At 39.0% G+C, this 15,885-nt stretch overlaps 1 protein-coding gene across 4 annotated transcripts in view; it reads right to left on the bottom strand.

Annotated features, from left to right (window-relative positions):
• LOC143855539 (phosphoglycerate kinase, cytosolic-like) overlaps positions 1 to 15,539 on the bottom strand; it is an 80,294-nt gene extending 64,755 nt beyond the window's left edge. For 2 of the 4 annotated variants that reach the window (XM_077365690.1, XM_077365692.1), the window contains exons 1-7: positions 15,420 to 15,539; positions 8,797 to 8,947; positions 8,607 to 8,692; positions 6,661 to 6,922; positions 5,758 to 6,101; positions 4,085 to 4,370; positions 2,791 to 2,858 (exon numbers count right to left, since the gene is read on the bottom strand). In XM_077365690.1, the coding sequence (XP_077221805.1) occupies positions 2,791 to 2,858; positions 4,085 to 4,370; positions 5,758 to 6,101; positions 6,661 to 6,922; positions 8,607 to 8,692; positions 8,797 to 8,938 (1,188 nt within the window). In that variant the 5' untranslated portion in view covers positions 8,939 to 8,947; positions 15,420 to 15,539. Of the gene's footprint in view, positions 1 to 2,790; positions 2,859 to 4,084; positions 4,371 to 5,757; positions 6,118 to 6,660; positions 6,923 to 8,606; positions 8,693 to 8,796; positions 8,948 to 15,419 lie in introns of those variants that run through there. The other 2 variants (XM_077365693.1, XM_077365694.1) reach the window with 2 other exon arrangements.
• Positions 15,540 to 15,885: the final 346 nt, after the last annotated feature.

The raw sequence follows: 15,885 nt of genomic DNA, 5'->3' as shown, positions 1-15,885 counted from the left end.
TTCTTCCAAGGTAGCAAGAGTGTGGTCATTCCATGCTCCTCCGAGAGTTAGCATCTTCTCTTGGGCGGCATTGTCGGAAAGAATTCAAATAGTGGACTTTCTTCGTAAGCGGAAGTGTCTAATCATAGACCATTGTGCCTTATGCATTGCGGCTGGAGAATCAGTAGATCACATTTTCTTGCATTGTAAAATTGTCAGCGAAGTATGGGGTAAATTGTAAAGCAGATTTGGGATAGAATGGGTGCTCCCATCCGATCTCATGGATCTTTTCCATGGTTGGTCGCTTGTTCCATGGAAGAAGAAAGGAAACATCCTTTGGAACATGTCCTTTCTAGCAATTATATGGGTTATATGGAAAGAGAGAAATGCAAGAGTCTTCAAAGGTGTTTCCAAAAGGTCTTCCTTTTTTATTTTTCAAAGCAATAGCCTTAACGATAGCATGGGTTAAGGTTCTTCCGTGTTTTAAATTTGTTTCTACTTTTGACTTATGGGAAGGGTGAAAAGAAGTGTGCTACAGTGTTGAGGCAAAAGAAAAGGTGGTCCAGGATTGGGCTCCTCCTCCCGTGGGTTTTCTTAAGTTGAATTTCGATGGATCCAGCTTGGGGAATCCTGGGCCGGCCGGGATAGGAGATGTTCTTAGAAACGGAAGGAGGTGCTATGGGCCTTTGCAGGCAAAGGCCCTATAGGGGTAGCGGATGCAATGGAGGCGGAAGTTCGGGCAGTGCACCAAGGCTTAAAACTTTTGGAGCAAGAGCAAATGATTAAATTTTGGCTGAAATCCGAAATTTCGGCCGAAATATTTCGGTTTCGGTCCAAACCGAAATTACATTGAATCGGATTTTTACATGATTTCCCAAAAAATTTCCTCGAAATTTCGGCCGAAATTTTAACCGAAATTTCGTTGTTCACCCTTATTTAAAAAATTTATACCGAAATGTAAAGATTTCCACTGAAATGGCCGAAATTTCCACCTCAAATTTTGTACTTTTCGGTGGAAATTTTAAGGAAACCGAAATTTTTGTCAAATTTTTACATGATTTCGGCCAAATTTTCACCGAAACCGAAACATTTCGGTTTCCGTTGTGGCCGAAACCGACATTTAAAACCTTGCTTTAAATGTCATCAGTTAGCTAAAAGAATTGCAAAATCATCCTTGGAGAATCGACAGTCTATTTGATGAGATGTGATGGGGTATGAAAAGTCACCCCCAATTAGTTGTCGACACATGGCCCTCGGAGGGCCCACTAAGAAGTTGGCACTAGCCCCAGGGGTAGCCAGGTAATCTACCGAGGGTAGGTAAAATCAGGCCCACACATGGGCTGACACCTGTCCTGGGGTAGGTAATTCAACTACCCCAAGGCTCCTGCTATAAATAGCCTTCACAAATGCCAAGGTAGGGGACCGAATTCCTAAGAAAAAAGACCATCTTTAACTTTGGTTTCCCCAACTTTGTGCCCATTACTGACTTGAGTGTCAAAGGGCCCGTCAGAAGCTGCGACTCTGGGTTGGTCTTCTGACCTCGTGTACTTCTGTGCAGGGCATAATTCTCAATCAATTCAGCAGTTTGGACCCTCCAGATCAGCTCCTTCGTCACTGTCTCATCTGTTACCAATTTTGGGCCTAACAAGATGCTAGAATGGATTGGAACATATCATATTGTGTTTCAGCATGTTCATTGATCCGCAAATTCAGTAGCAGATAGCTTAGCAAAAGATGGAGTATCTAGGGAAGTGATAGCTTTATTTGATGTTCTTCCTCCTTGGTTTCTGTATTTTTTGGGAGTCTAGCAGCTTCCCCTTTCTTTTATCACACATTGTACTTTGACCATCTCTGTCGTCCTTTATTTGCAATATATTTTTCGGCTACCATTCAAAAAAAAAAAAAAAACAAATCATCTTGTGAGCGGGTGGGAGTTAGAGAGTTCGTTTGCTCTCTTAACAGTATTTTTGTCATTGTAGTGATTTAGTTTTGATTCACTGAATTCTCTCCTTTCCTTTTGTCATTGTCCATTATAGTGATTTGATTTTGATTCAATGAATTCTCTCCTTTCCTTTTGTCATTGTATACCATCATTATAGTGATTTTGTTTTGATTCACTGAATTCTCTCCTTTCCTTTTGCCATTGTATACACTGACACCAGTATGCATCCCCTGTTCCTGGTTTGCATATTGGTTGTCCATCTATCTCGACTTGTCACGGTTCCCTATTTAGTACCAAGTATTTCTACCCAGTTGATCACCCAACATAACTGTCATTTCGTTTTTATTCCCGTCGTTGTGGAGAATCAGCAAACAAGGAAGCTTCTCGCTAGAGATTTGAGGAGCCGAAATCCCAACATATTATCCGCTTCCACTCCTGCTGATTCCTCGTCATCCAGATCCAGTTACAGATTAGAAATCATGCCTACTTTGACATCATGTGTCTCTTGTTCGTCTAGCATCATCGTTTGGGTCATGCTAACTATGGTATTCTTGCTAGTTTAATGTCAAATCAGTCCATTTTGTCATAATGTAAGAGATATCTCAAGCCTCAATTGTTCATAGCTGTAAGCTTGGGAGACACAAACATTTCCTTCTTGGTTCCAAAACTAACATCATTTTGTTTGGCACCAAATTTGGACTATGTGAGTCCACACAGCTAAATGTGAACCCAATATACTAAGGATCATGAATGCTAAACAAGAACAATAAATATATATATATATATATATATATATATATATATATAATAAACCGAAAAGCACTTCCTATAATGCTTACGTGATCATTTAGTGGACCATCTTACCTCACCTTGGACTTCGAGAGCAAAGAAAATATTTCACTCCATGAACTTGGCCCAAGATTAACAGGTGTCCAACCTAGAAAGAAGCACAAGTTTTAGGAAGTTGCACAAGATCAAAGGCTGTTTATAACAAGATAATGCATTTTTTTTTATTTTAAATAAAGGTCAACCTTTGTTAACATCTAAGTCACCAAGAAAACCACTGAGTATGTTTACCTTGCAAATATTGCTGACAACAACAACTATATAAAGAAATTTATGACAAGATACATAATCTAAGATCGTGCTGTTCTTTATGTTGCCTAAGTAAATTTTCCTTATTATAGAGGTCCCCAGAGAAACAAGTTAAATACACAAGCAGCTTTTCGAATTTTTAAAAATTATATTTATATATGATCCTTAGTGGCTCCTAACTGTGTAGACAAAGAAACATAAGATACAGAAGCCTCAAATATGTGTAGACAAATGGAATGAAAAACGGGGGAAAAGTTGAATGATACTGTAAAGGAGAGAGAGAGAGAGAGAGAGAGAGAGAGAGAGAGAGAGAGAGAGAGTATTTCCCTGACATATAGAAACTTATATGATCTTGAGGGATTAGGTTTCTTTAAAACAAAACCCACTATGACACCATGTCAACAATATCCAAAAAACTTAGCACTGCTTGAATAAAATCGGCTGTAAATAAAAAAAATACCCTGGATGTAATCGGGATTTGACTACAATATCCTGGATGTAATATTTTTTATTTTTTTTTTACTACAATATCAGATGTAATATAACATTAATAAAATCGGCTGTAAATAAAAAAAATACCCTGGATGTAATCGAGATTTGACTACAATATCCTGGATGTAATATACTTTTTTTTTTTTTTTTTAAACTACAATATCAGATGTAATATAAAATTATCAGAGAAGTATTTTGCCCTTTTACAAGATAACAATACCTAAAAAATGGAATAATCAATATCTTCATCACTAATAAAATGTAAAACAGAAAGATAAATAAAAACAAGGGATTTGCTAGCGTCGATCGCGTAGCATCCATCGCAGATGGTCTGTTGCATGTCAAACCAGCCACACAGGCTCACTTTACAGCAGCTTTTGTCTTCATTCATGAGGTGGCTCATCTCACATGCAACAGAACATCTGCGATGGACGCTAGCAAATCCCTAAAAACAATTATAAGCAAAACAATATAAAAAGAAAGAAATAAACATGAGATAGCAAAGCACAAAGACACCTTGTACAAAAAAGAACTTTAAAATGATTATGCCCCCTATAGATGGATTGTGGGGCTTACCGCTTATGATCCCATCGGAAGGGAATATATCCAATAGTTTCGGAAGGGAATCATTCATGCACCAAAAATCCTTCGGATATAGAATTGGTATGTTCCTGTTCTTTGCTAGCTGGATAATTTCTAAAGCGTCTCTAATCGCTCCATGTTCCACAAAACTTAAAGAAACAGGCATCCCTAAGGCATGCATTATTTGAAATGCCAACGTACCAACAAACACCAGTCCGTCACATTTAGAAGCTAAATAACGCAAGGCAGCTGCCTTTTCTGTGAGTCTACCACCTCCAATCTGCATAAGTTTGTGAAGTAATTATTACGACTGAATCTTATTATAAATATAAGTGCAAACATTAACCGATGATTATAATTATTTAATTCATATATAAATATATGAAGAGGAAATGGTTTGTGAGCAGCTGCTCAGATATGCTTATCTGAGCAAAGCTCACAAACCATAGGGGGGCCCACATTTTGGGGGCGAACCTAAGCATTCATTTGGAAGGCCCCATCAAGGATGGGGTGTGTACCAAAAATCAGCTCCATTGGATCATCTTAGGATGTCCATTTGTGGAGGGAAAAATGGACAGATTTGAAATTTGCGCCCACTCGAAGCTGTCGAAGTCTACTTTACAACGAAAGAAACAGAGGTGAAAAATTCCAAGTATTTTGAGAGTTATGAGCGAAACAATGAGACTTATCTGCCCATTTTTTCCCTCCACAAATGGAAGGGTTAGGATGATTCAATGGAGCTGATTTTTGGTACGCAACCCATCCATGATGGGGAATGCTTAGGATCACCCCCAAAAATGTACGCAACTTATCTGAGCAGCTGCTCACAAACCATTAAGGATGAAATACCCATTTACAGATTTATTTTTTGGAAACCTTAAAAAATTAAGGATTGAAAGTTGAAACACTTCTGGATTTCATCCAAGGCCAACATAACTATTATTAGAAATTGCCATCACATTAAGGACAGCATAACCACAGACAAACTCATGTACAGGCATGCATTTATTGAGAATAAACATTTTTGCGAAGGGAATTATCATCCTTAATGTTTTTCTCCTTTTAATTCTTCCTTTTTACCTTTTATACATGATGCAAATTACAATGTCTACCCTTGAGGATACTTTAACACTTGACTTCTGTGGCATGTGTCCAAGTAATACCAAGCTTTAAAAAATGCTGTTAAAACATTAGAATCACTGTTGGCTGCTGTTATAAGCCGTTATAACAGCAGTTATTCCCATTATTTCCATTGTTTCATTTTAAAAATAAACAGTTGTTAATAATGGTTGTTATGTTCTTCTTAACCAAGGGTAACACAAGAAAATAACCTTATGAAAGGAAAAGAACATAAAGGTTACAAAAGGTATAACACTAACCGATTTGTATCTCTTAAGCACCTCTTATATTTCCAACCAGGAAGACAAATTTTATTCTAGGTTTCTCTACTCTAATTCTGAAGAGAAACATTACACGTACCCTGCCCAACATATGATAGACCTAAAATCTATTAAATAGAAATAATAGATCCCACACAACAACCACCAATGAAAAATTATGTGCAGTTTTCAGAAAGAGAAGTACTAAAATTAATTGGAATTTACCAAATACTTTATGGGATTAAGGAAAACAAACTTCAATTAAGTGGAATAGTAATGAGAGCATACAATCGAAATATATGGTTGTCTAGCAGTCTTTGTGACCTCCATTAATTGAGACAACTCTGCCTCAAAGCGGAACCCAGCAACAGAGGCATAGCAAGAGCGAGCAACGGCAACAGTTGACGCAAGCATCTTATGCGATTGGGAGAAAGCGTCATTAACAAAGATATCAACTCCTAATGACAATTTCTTAGAAAATTTTGTACAATTGGCAGCTTCTTCTCTAAACTGTGAAAGGTTATCAAGAAGTAGAACATCAGCCTTCTCAAGCTCTCCAAACTTAGATTCTGTGTAACCAGAAATGCCAGTTGCTGGTACCACTTTTAGCTGGAGAACTGATGAGAGATAATCTGAAATACAAAGTGCCTATAAAGCAATGAGCAGAAAAATATTCAAATCCCAAAACTAAGATGAAATTCATCAAATGAAAGAAATACATATCAGTTGAATTCAGTGCTTGCTTTTTCTCCATTTTTCCATTTTCTTATTTATGATAATTCTAGCATGAAGCATGCATAAAACCATAAACATCTACTCAACCAACAATTAGTGAGAAAATAGATATCCATGATTAAAGGTATGCCTGAATAACAAATATAACACATCCAATGCAGAAATGGTTATAGAATTCACATGCACAAAGCAAACAGCCCAAAAAGGACATCAAGACAAGATACAACAGCCAAGGATTGAAATTTCGGTTTCGGCCTCAGCCGAAAATGAAATTTTGGTGGAAATTTCAGTGGCAATTTCAGTTACGGTGGAAATTTGGGTGAAGATCTTATACTTTTGGCCAAACTTTTAAATTCCAATTTCGGTTTTAAATTTCGGTCCCAATCGAAATTTTGGTATTTCGTCCGAAATTTAAAACCATGACAGCAGCAGCATGAATAGTTGAATACTACCAACCTGCAACACACTGCGTTGAGAGAAGCATTGTGCCATCTGATACACCCCAATTACTGGTTATAAGGACTTTGGCACCAGCATTATATATATACTGGATGGTACGAAGGGCCCTATTTACTGACTGCAGGTCCACTGCTTTCTGTAGAAGAAGAGAGGCATCAAATCGGACAATGACAGATTTTCCAAAAAGCTCCTCCATAGGGAAGTTTCTGAGAGTTTGTACATGCAGAAAGGTATTTGATTCTCCATCGCAGATTTTGGTCTAAAAGAAAAGAACAAGGCAGGGCAAAAATTAGATCATAACACATTCTAAAGACGGAGAACAAAGTAACATAAAGAGGCAAAGCAGGATAAATCACAATAGAACAGTTTCAAATCCAAGGTCATGGATTATTTCCTTAAATCATAAAGCATCATGTAAAATAAAGTTGCAACAAGAAAGAAAAGCATCATATATCACTATTTATTTAATGCTGATTGCTAAGAAAATCCATCGGGCAAATCTGATCCGATCATGCACAAGTAAACGAGTAAAAAAACAAACCGCAAGATGCACACCGAGATTTTACGTGGTTCGGCCAAGATGCCGCATCCACAGGTGAGAACGCAATCTTCCACTACGAGAAAACAAAATACAAGGATTACAATGGATTAACACAAAACCCACTACCGACAACCCTTACTCTAGCTTCCCAACCAAGATCGTACATACTCCCTCCCTCCCTCCCCCCCTCCCTCTCCCTCTCCCTCTCCCTCCCTCCCAGAAAACCTTAAATCCACAGTTTCTCTTATAGATTCTAGGTTTTAAAAAAACCTAAAAAAGTTTCTAATTTGCCTTCCCACCACAAAACACAATCCTAATTAAAATAGGAAAATGGTGGTGGGAAACAAGGCAACTTTCCCAACACTGGTAAATGAAGAAACGGATGGAGAACATTAAATGAAGATCAACAAGCAGTTGCTGAGGGAAAGAAATGGATGGCTTCAACTATAACAAAAATTGCATACAAGATAGTGGATAAAATAAAGAAGTATGTCATACGAGTAATCAGTGATGTCAAACCATCGCAAAAGTTGACGGAAAAAATGTTTTTGGCAGAGCATAAAGACCTTTTGGAGTCCTCATAGAGTGCAGCATCAATTTTATGTTGCAGAAAATGAAGAGCATCCACTCTTCTAGGGAGAACTACCCTCTTAGATGCCTCTCTATCCAATATTGCAACCTATTTCCTCTCACTATTTCATATTCCCGCTTTAGCTGCTGATAATGAATATCTCAAAAAGAGTGCACATGGATAAGTGAAATCAGGTGCGTCTTCCTCGCAGAGATTGTGTGAGCGTGCATGGGTGGGTGTGTTTGATATGCGGACTAGATACTATGTGGGCAAGGATATCCATGTAGTATTAGCCGTTTAATTATCCACAATTGGTGCACAATGCAACAAGGGCTTCGAAAGTTCATCTTTTAGCTAACAAAGATATGCAATGCACATTGATTTCTTCTCACAAACTAGCAAAACTAAAAGCATATTCTTGTTGATCACCTTTGGTAGAAAAAGCACATTCAAGAAATTGGTTGGAAGGAGTTGGTCAAAAAAAATGGGGAAAAATCTTGATTGAGCAAACCATTGTGAAAATTAGGTAGGTGATTAAGATACAGAACTAAAATTTACACATCAGCTACAAGAAATTATACTAGATTTCCAACATACATACTAATAGAATGGTGAAAAGTAATTCTCCATGTGAAATCACGTCAGATAATATTTTCCAACTTAGTTTGAAAGCTTCTGGAATGAAAAAATGATGAAATCAATATTTTAGAAAATTAATTACTTCAAAGTCTGCATTTAAAAAAAAAGAAGAAAAAACTTCAAAGTTTACAAGGTGCCTTTATCGAATGATACAGTAATAAAAGGTGGCATTATCGAATGATAAAATAGTACCTCAGTTCCATCTGAAAATTTGGGACAAGAATGTATCGTATGCCTGTGCAAGACCCTAAATTGAACACGACAGAAACCATACCTCCCTGAAGAAAGATATTTGAAATATGGTTAGCCGAATAACTAAGAAATGAAGATGTCATCATATATTATGATCCCAATGGTCTAGAATGAAAAACTTGCAACTGACCTTGATAATCTCTAGAACTCTGACTTGAAGTAATCTTTCCAGAATATATGCATGGTCGTTGTGGAAGCAACATTGATAAATTTATAGGAGGATGAAATTGATGAAGGAAGCTTGAATTATGAAGGAGCGATCCATGACTCATCTATCCTTGCTACAGAAAGAAACATAATACCACCACCAAAAAACGTAAAAGATTACAATTGCAATAAAAAAAATCCAAAACCACCCCCCCCCCCCCCCCCCCCCATCTTGGAAATTAAGGGAGCCCAAGATCTTATGGTGCTAACATTATGGGTCAATAAAAAATGATAGTGTTCAAATCTACTATTTTAGCCAAAAAATGTAAAACATTTGCAAAACTTACTCAATGAAAAAGAATTCTTACATAAACCCCAAGGATGCTCAGATTTCTATATAATAAATATATTAATCAAGAGATAAATATAAAAACTAGAAAATATTTTAACTAAAATTGAAAAGCACATACCAAGTAATGAAAAGTACAAGCATGATGCTGATTTCCATCTTTGAGCCAAAGAGTTCAAAGAAGGTGATGATATTATGACCTTTCAACAAGTGTCTCTTAGGTTAGCTATCATAAGCTTCAAGTTACAAAGACAGGATAGTGCAAAATTCTCAAGAAGGTGATTTCAAATGGACAATCACTTAGCTTCCTGGCAACAAGTACTAGGAGAGTTGGGATTTGTGAGTAGGTATCATACGCGCGTGTTCATAGATAATCGAGTTGTCATACATATTGAAAGATCCCACATCGAAAAGGGAGGAAAAGTTACTGGGCTATATATGTGGATTTCTCCTCACCCTATGTAGACGCGTTTTCAGCATCTCCAAGGGGCGGGCCCCACGGAGTGGGTCGGGCACGGTTAGTGCTGCTGGAAAACAAAACCGGGGAACGTAGATGACCCAGAACAGGACAACATCTACACAGTGGGGTCGGGGCGTGACATAATGGTATCAAAGCGGGACCTCCCATCCAGTACGGTGTGCCAGCGAGGATGTTGGGCCCTAACGAGAGTGGATTGAAAGATCCCACATCAGAAAGGGAGGAAAAGTTACTGCGCTATATATGTGGATTTCTCCTCTCCCTATGTAGACGCGTTTTCAGCATCTCCAAGGGGCAGGCCCCGCGGAGTGGGTCGGGCATGGTTAGTGCTGCTGGAAAACAAAACCGGGGAGGGTAGATAACCTAGAACCGGACAATATCTACACAATGGGGCTGGAGAGTGACATAATGGTAACAGAGCAGGACCTCCCATCCAGTACGGTGTGTCAGCGAGGACGCTCATCCCTAAGGGGGGTGGATTGAAAGATCCCAAATCGGAAAGGGAGGACAAGTTACTGGGCTATATAAGTGGATTTCTCCTCTCCCTATGTAGATGCATTTCCAGCATCTCCGCGGGGTGGGCCCCGCGGAGTGGGTCGGGCAAGGTTAGTGCAGCTGGAAAACAAAACCGAGGGTAGATGATATATATATATATATATATATATATATATATATATATATATATATATAGAGAGAGAGAGAGAGAGAGTTAAGTGAAGCTACACATACGTGTAGCTAACTTAGCTTCACCGACGGCTTAAAATACAGTGGGCCCACATTATTTGGGTGATCCAAACCATTCATTTGATAGGACCTCACATTGATAGGGTGTGCCCAAAAAATCAGCTCCATTGGATGATCTCAACCCTTCAAACTGTGGAGGCAAAAATGGACAGATTTGTGAAGGTTTTTACACGTCCATTTTTGCCTCCACAAATCGTAGGGTTGGGATGATCCTATGGAGCTGATTTTTTGGGCACACCCTATCTATGTGAGGGCCCATCAAATGAATGGTTTGCATCACCCAAACAATGTGGGGCCCACTGTATTTTAAGCCATCGGTGTAGCTAAGTTAGCTACACGTATGTGTAGCTACACTTTTCTCATATATATATATATATATAGCTTAAGCTTTTGGGGAAGTTGGTAAGTTAACATGGTATCAGAGCCAAAGGTTTCGACTTCAAAACTCCCGAATAGAAAAAATCCACATGCGATGGTCGGCCCAAATTAGGACCACATGTGCCACGTGTTTGCCAAGTGGGCCACACGTGCGGGGGAGTGTTAAAGCATAAAAGATAAATAACACATGTCTCCAACAGCTTAAGCTTTTGGAGAAGTTGGTAAGTTAACAATATATATATATATATATATATATATATATATATATATATATATATATATATATATATATATATACTGTGCTTGTGTATATATGAAATTCTTGATTATAAGGAACCCACACCATTACTTATGACGCTTGTTTATTGACATAGGTCAGGATGCCTCCTAAGCACTATAAGAGAAATATCAGTCCTAGTGCTGCCACAAATCAAGGGCATCCACTTGCTCCACAGGGGACAGTGCAAGAGGAGTCCCATGATTCTGTCGGACGCTCCTTGGACACTAATGCTATAATTGGAGCGGATGGGGTTCCACCAGAAAATCAGCATGGGGAGATTCCAGAAGATGATCAGCAAGTGAGCTCAGCAGATCCCTAGTTGGGAACCCAAAAGGAGAATGAAGAAGAACAACCGGGATCTCCAAGCCCTAAGGATATGATGAAGACCTTGGTGGGGGTGGTGACTACGTAGGCGAAACAGAATCAACTCAGCCACAGCCCCAATTCAAACAAACCAGTCGCCAGTCAGAATTCCAGAAACTGGCAACTCTTTTTAGAGGGAGTTAAGATCCACTTGAGGCTGAGGAGTGGTTGGATGACACAATAAAGATCTTTGACTAATTGGGATGCAAGGATCACGAGAGGCTGGATGCAGCTACCTTTATGCTCCTAGGTGAAGCAAATACTTGGTGGAAAATGGAAAAGCATACCACGTGGAAGGACAAACAATGTACTTGGAAGGAGTTTCAGACAGCCTTCAATGATAAGTTCTTTCCCGAAGGCATAAAAATTCTAAAGGAAAATGAATTCTTTAACTTGAAGCAAGGAGGCATGACGGTAACTGAATAAGAGGCCAAATTTAGCAAATTGGGAAAATTTGCTCCTACAGGACTTATGGGGGATAACGGAGCCTTGGCCCATCGATTCCAGGATGGGCTTAGGGAACCCATCAAGCAGAGATTTAAGGATTTCCAAATTCGCACCTATGTCGAATCTGTGGGAAAGGCCTTAGCTGTTGAAGAAGACGTAGTGAGAGCCCAACAGGCCAGAGAGCTTCAACAAAAGAAGAAATTCAAAACCTCCGAGTCACAGAGAGGCCAAGGATCAGGAAACCCATCCAAGAAACCAAAATACAACCAACCCAGTGGAGGATCTCAGCAAGGAGACGGTCAGAAAGGCGGAAATCGAAAAGATTGGTGTTCCAGGTGCAAAAAAAAATCATAATGGAAAAGGTTGTCCGTTCATTACTGGTGCATGCTTTAACTGCGGGCAACTAGGACACAGGAAAGTTGACTGCCCTCAGAGGAAGGGAAATCAGGCTCCAAAGGCACCACAGACAGTACTCTCCCTTCTAGCGCCGCCTAACCAGAATAGAGACGGGAATCAGAGGCCACGAGTACCTGCGAAAGTGTACAACATGACGGAGCAAGATGCTCAGACTTCCAATGCAGTGGTGACAGGTATCAAACCTCATTTGTTATGATTTATTTGTATTCCAGTTATATTATATAAGATACATTCTCATGAGAACTGTTAGTTATTAAGGGTTAACCTGTGGCAGGTACACTATCGATATCTGATTCTTATGCACATGTTTTATTTGATTCGGGTGCATCTCATTCATTTATATCTGCTAGTTTCACTAAAGAGAACAAATTTGATTGTGAACCGTTGGATGTGGACATATTGGTAGCCACTCCTCTTGGAAATACGGTAGTAACAAATATAATTTGTTAAGGATGCACAGTCAGGATTGAAGGTAGGGAGTTACCCGTAGATTTAGTGGTTCTAGAAATGAAAGATTTTGATGTCATCTTGGGGATGGATTGGCTAGCGACAAATCATGCTAACCTAGATTGTCACAAGAAAATAGTTAAATTCAGTATTCCCTCACAGACAGAATTTAGTTTTAGAGGCAGCATGAAAAACACACCTCCCCGAGTAATTACAGCCATTCAGGCCAGACATTTGTTGGGAGGTGGATGCTGGGGTTTTTGACAGCAGTGAGAGATGCTAGCTAGAGAGATTTGAGATTGGAGGACAATCCCATAGTGAGGGAGTTTCCGGATGTTTTCCCAGAGGAATTGCCTGGGTTACCACCTGACAGGGAAATAAAGTTCATTGCTGCTATTACTAGTTGATCAATAGAAGACAAGAAATTGCTTTTCGAATTTAAGAAAATTGTTGATCTATTGACTTAGCGTTGGGGTGTATTCAATAGGTCACTGTTTTGGAATTTAGTTCCTATGAATCTATAAGTCGCAAGGCAGCAAACAGTTAATCTAAAGGAGACGTGTAGTTGCGTCTTGAGTCGAATTCTCTTTCCATTCCCTCCAACTCTCACGAGTGAACCTCTAAGATCGGTGAGTAGACAAATGTTCTAACTGTTATTAATATTGCAAGATTTCATGTGATTTACTTGTTTGAATTAAATCAATAACGTGTGGTTACATTGAGATCCTTGAACTATATTCATGACCCGTAGCATAGACTACAAGTACTTGATAATTAACTCTAAGTGTAGAATTAATTGGATTTGACAGTTGTGCTACTAGTGACTTGTATAAGTCAAAGATACGTGGTGGGACATGGGTATGTCCAAGTGAACTTGAGACCAAGTACGGCCTTGTGCCAAAATTTGGGTCCTTTGGATTGTCGCAGGTGCACCTAGCATACCCATTGGTCTACAGGTTAGTCTTGGTACAAGCCATAGTTGGAGTCTCTTGCGGGTTTAGCAAGGAGTAGCCTCTCGCAGGTATTGCGAGGACGGGCTGATTCACGAGATCGTGGATAGTTGTATAGGAGGGACAATGTTTATCGCAGGATTGTGAATAGTATTTTCCGCAAGCATTGCGGGGATCTCTCACAAGTTTAATGAGGATCTAGTTGTCTCTCACAAGTATAGATGAGGACTGGTCTCCAAATGCAAATCGCAACTTCCTACGATGATCGTGGCTCCGAAGTAACGAAACAATGATGGTATCGTGGGTGGGCAGCAAGGTGGAGCCCAAAAAGTGCAGAAACATAAGTAGTACCAAGGACGAGTCGTTGATCCTAAGAAAAGATCGATTGTGGGAGAGATTGTGCACGGCAAGACTAAAGATGTAGGCTAGCTTATGGTCTTCGGACCCTAAACTGAAACAATATTGCTAAGAAAGGATCGACTACCATTGTCATTGCACTATGCCAAAGATGTATCTATAGGAGACAATCCTCTCACCTTGCAAAGTCATGATGGAAGTGACAGGGGGGAGCAGTGATTGAAACGGTCAATTTTTCGGAGGAGAACTCAGCTATCGTAAAAAGGAGTCAACTCAAAGGAGGAGAGATAGGGGGAAGCAGTGATTGAAACGGTCAATTTTTCATTAACTTTGGCCCGTCAAAGGAGTTTTGATTGACTTGGTAGAGCAAAACTCATATTCAGATGAAAACTATGGCAAAAGTGAATCAAGTAGGGGAGTTCTTAAACAGTTAATTATAATCATAGGAGGTTCTTTAACAAGCCTCAGAATTATGAATTTTGTAAGTCTGAACCTCTAGAAAGTGTGGGCAGGTGTAGAAAGCTTGTAGACCTTGTGTCAATTTTTTTCCCTCTCCGTGAAAGCAATCAATGATCCTTTTTTTTTTAATGTTTCAATCTATTATCCCTTGTTCTCTCTACATTGACATCAACCAAGATAATGTTGTTTGCTTCACAGCCTTCAAGTTTGAAATCCTCTTTCTTTAGGTGTGAGCCTAGATCACTCTATAATGGATGGGTAGGTACAAAAATCACACCCATCAGATGATCTTAACAATCAAGCCAATGCCTTCAAAATGAAAATTTAAAACAAACTAGCCAATGGTTCAGCATCTAAAACCGAAATTCCACCAATCAGACAGTTATGCCACAGAGATAAATCCATAATCCATGAGGACCTGTTTGGATTGCAAGAAAAAAAATTCATTTCACAATTTATAGAGAAATAATATTATTATGGTTCATTTATAGGGATATCATAATAAATTGATGGCCCCCCTAAATAAAATTTGAATTGGGTTGGTTCTTGGTTCAAGTTATATCTTGCCCTGTGCAAAAAAAATTAGGAAATTTTAGAAAATTTCTTGCAATCCAAACAGGGCCTAATGCGTTCAAAGGAGAACAATGTATTCAATTTACAGTAGATAATTGCAGTCACTCCAGAATAGTAGAAGCCATAAAAGATTGCAAAGATTACTAGTGCAGAAATGGATGCTTAACGGATAATCATCAGGAAACTTCACATTTGATACTTTTATCTCTTTTACCTCCTTTTTTTGTAAGAAACCCAGAAATATTTCATTAGATTAATACAGCTTCTACTTATTGGAAATCCAAGTTCTTCAATCAACAAAAAGATATAAAAAAAATAAGCATATGCAGAGAGAGAGAGAGAGAGAGAGAGAGAGAGAGATTACCTTTGACAGGGTTTTTTGGAGGTTTTTTTGACGGAAAAATGGATGAGGTGAGCGTAAAGTGTTAGCTTATTCCTCACACGCGACGGAAAGTAGAAAGAAAATGAAGGGTCGCAAATGAAATTGAGGAGGAATTAAACGAGTAAAAAATTAAGGGAAATGATATCAGCAGTCCCGTATTTTGATGATAGCACTCCTCACTTTATTCAAAGGGGGTATGACCCGCACCATAGGATGATCCAAACCGTACATTAGGTTGGCTGAAGCCTAAATAGGTTGTGCCCCAAAACTCATTTCCATAGGTTGATCCTAACCCTCTATAGATAGATAGAGGGTTAGGATCAACCCTCTATTATTCAGTCCCTCTATAGATCGGAGGGCTATAGATAGAGGGTTGGGATCAAGCCTCTAATATTCAGTCCGTCTATAGATCGGAGGGTTAGGATCAACCTATGGAAATGATTTTTGG

The sequence above is a fragment of the Tasmannia lanceolata genome, unplaced genomic scaffold, assembly GCF_043159265.1.
Source record: "Tasmannia lanceolata isolate RefF3 unplaced genomic scaffold, GAP_Taslan_0.1 ptg000021l, whole genome shotgun sequence".
In the NCBI taxonomy this organism is placed as follows: Eukaryota; Viridiplantae; Streptophyta; class Magnoliopsida; order Canellales; family Winteraceae; genus Tasmannia; species Tasmannia lanceolata.
Note: the sequence above shows the minus strand (reverse complement) of the source record. Positions and strands in the feature narration are given on the sequence as shown.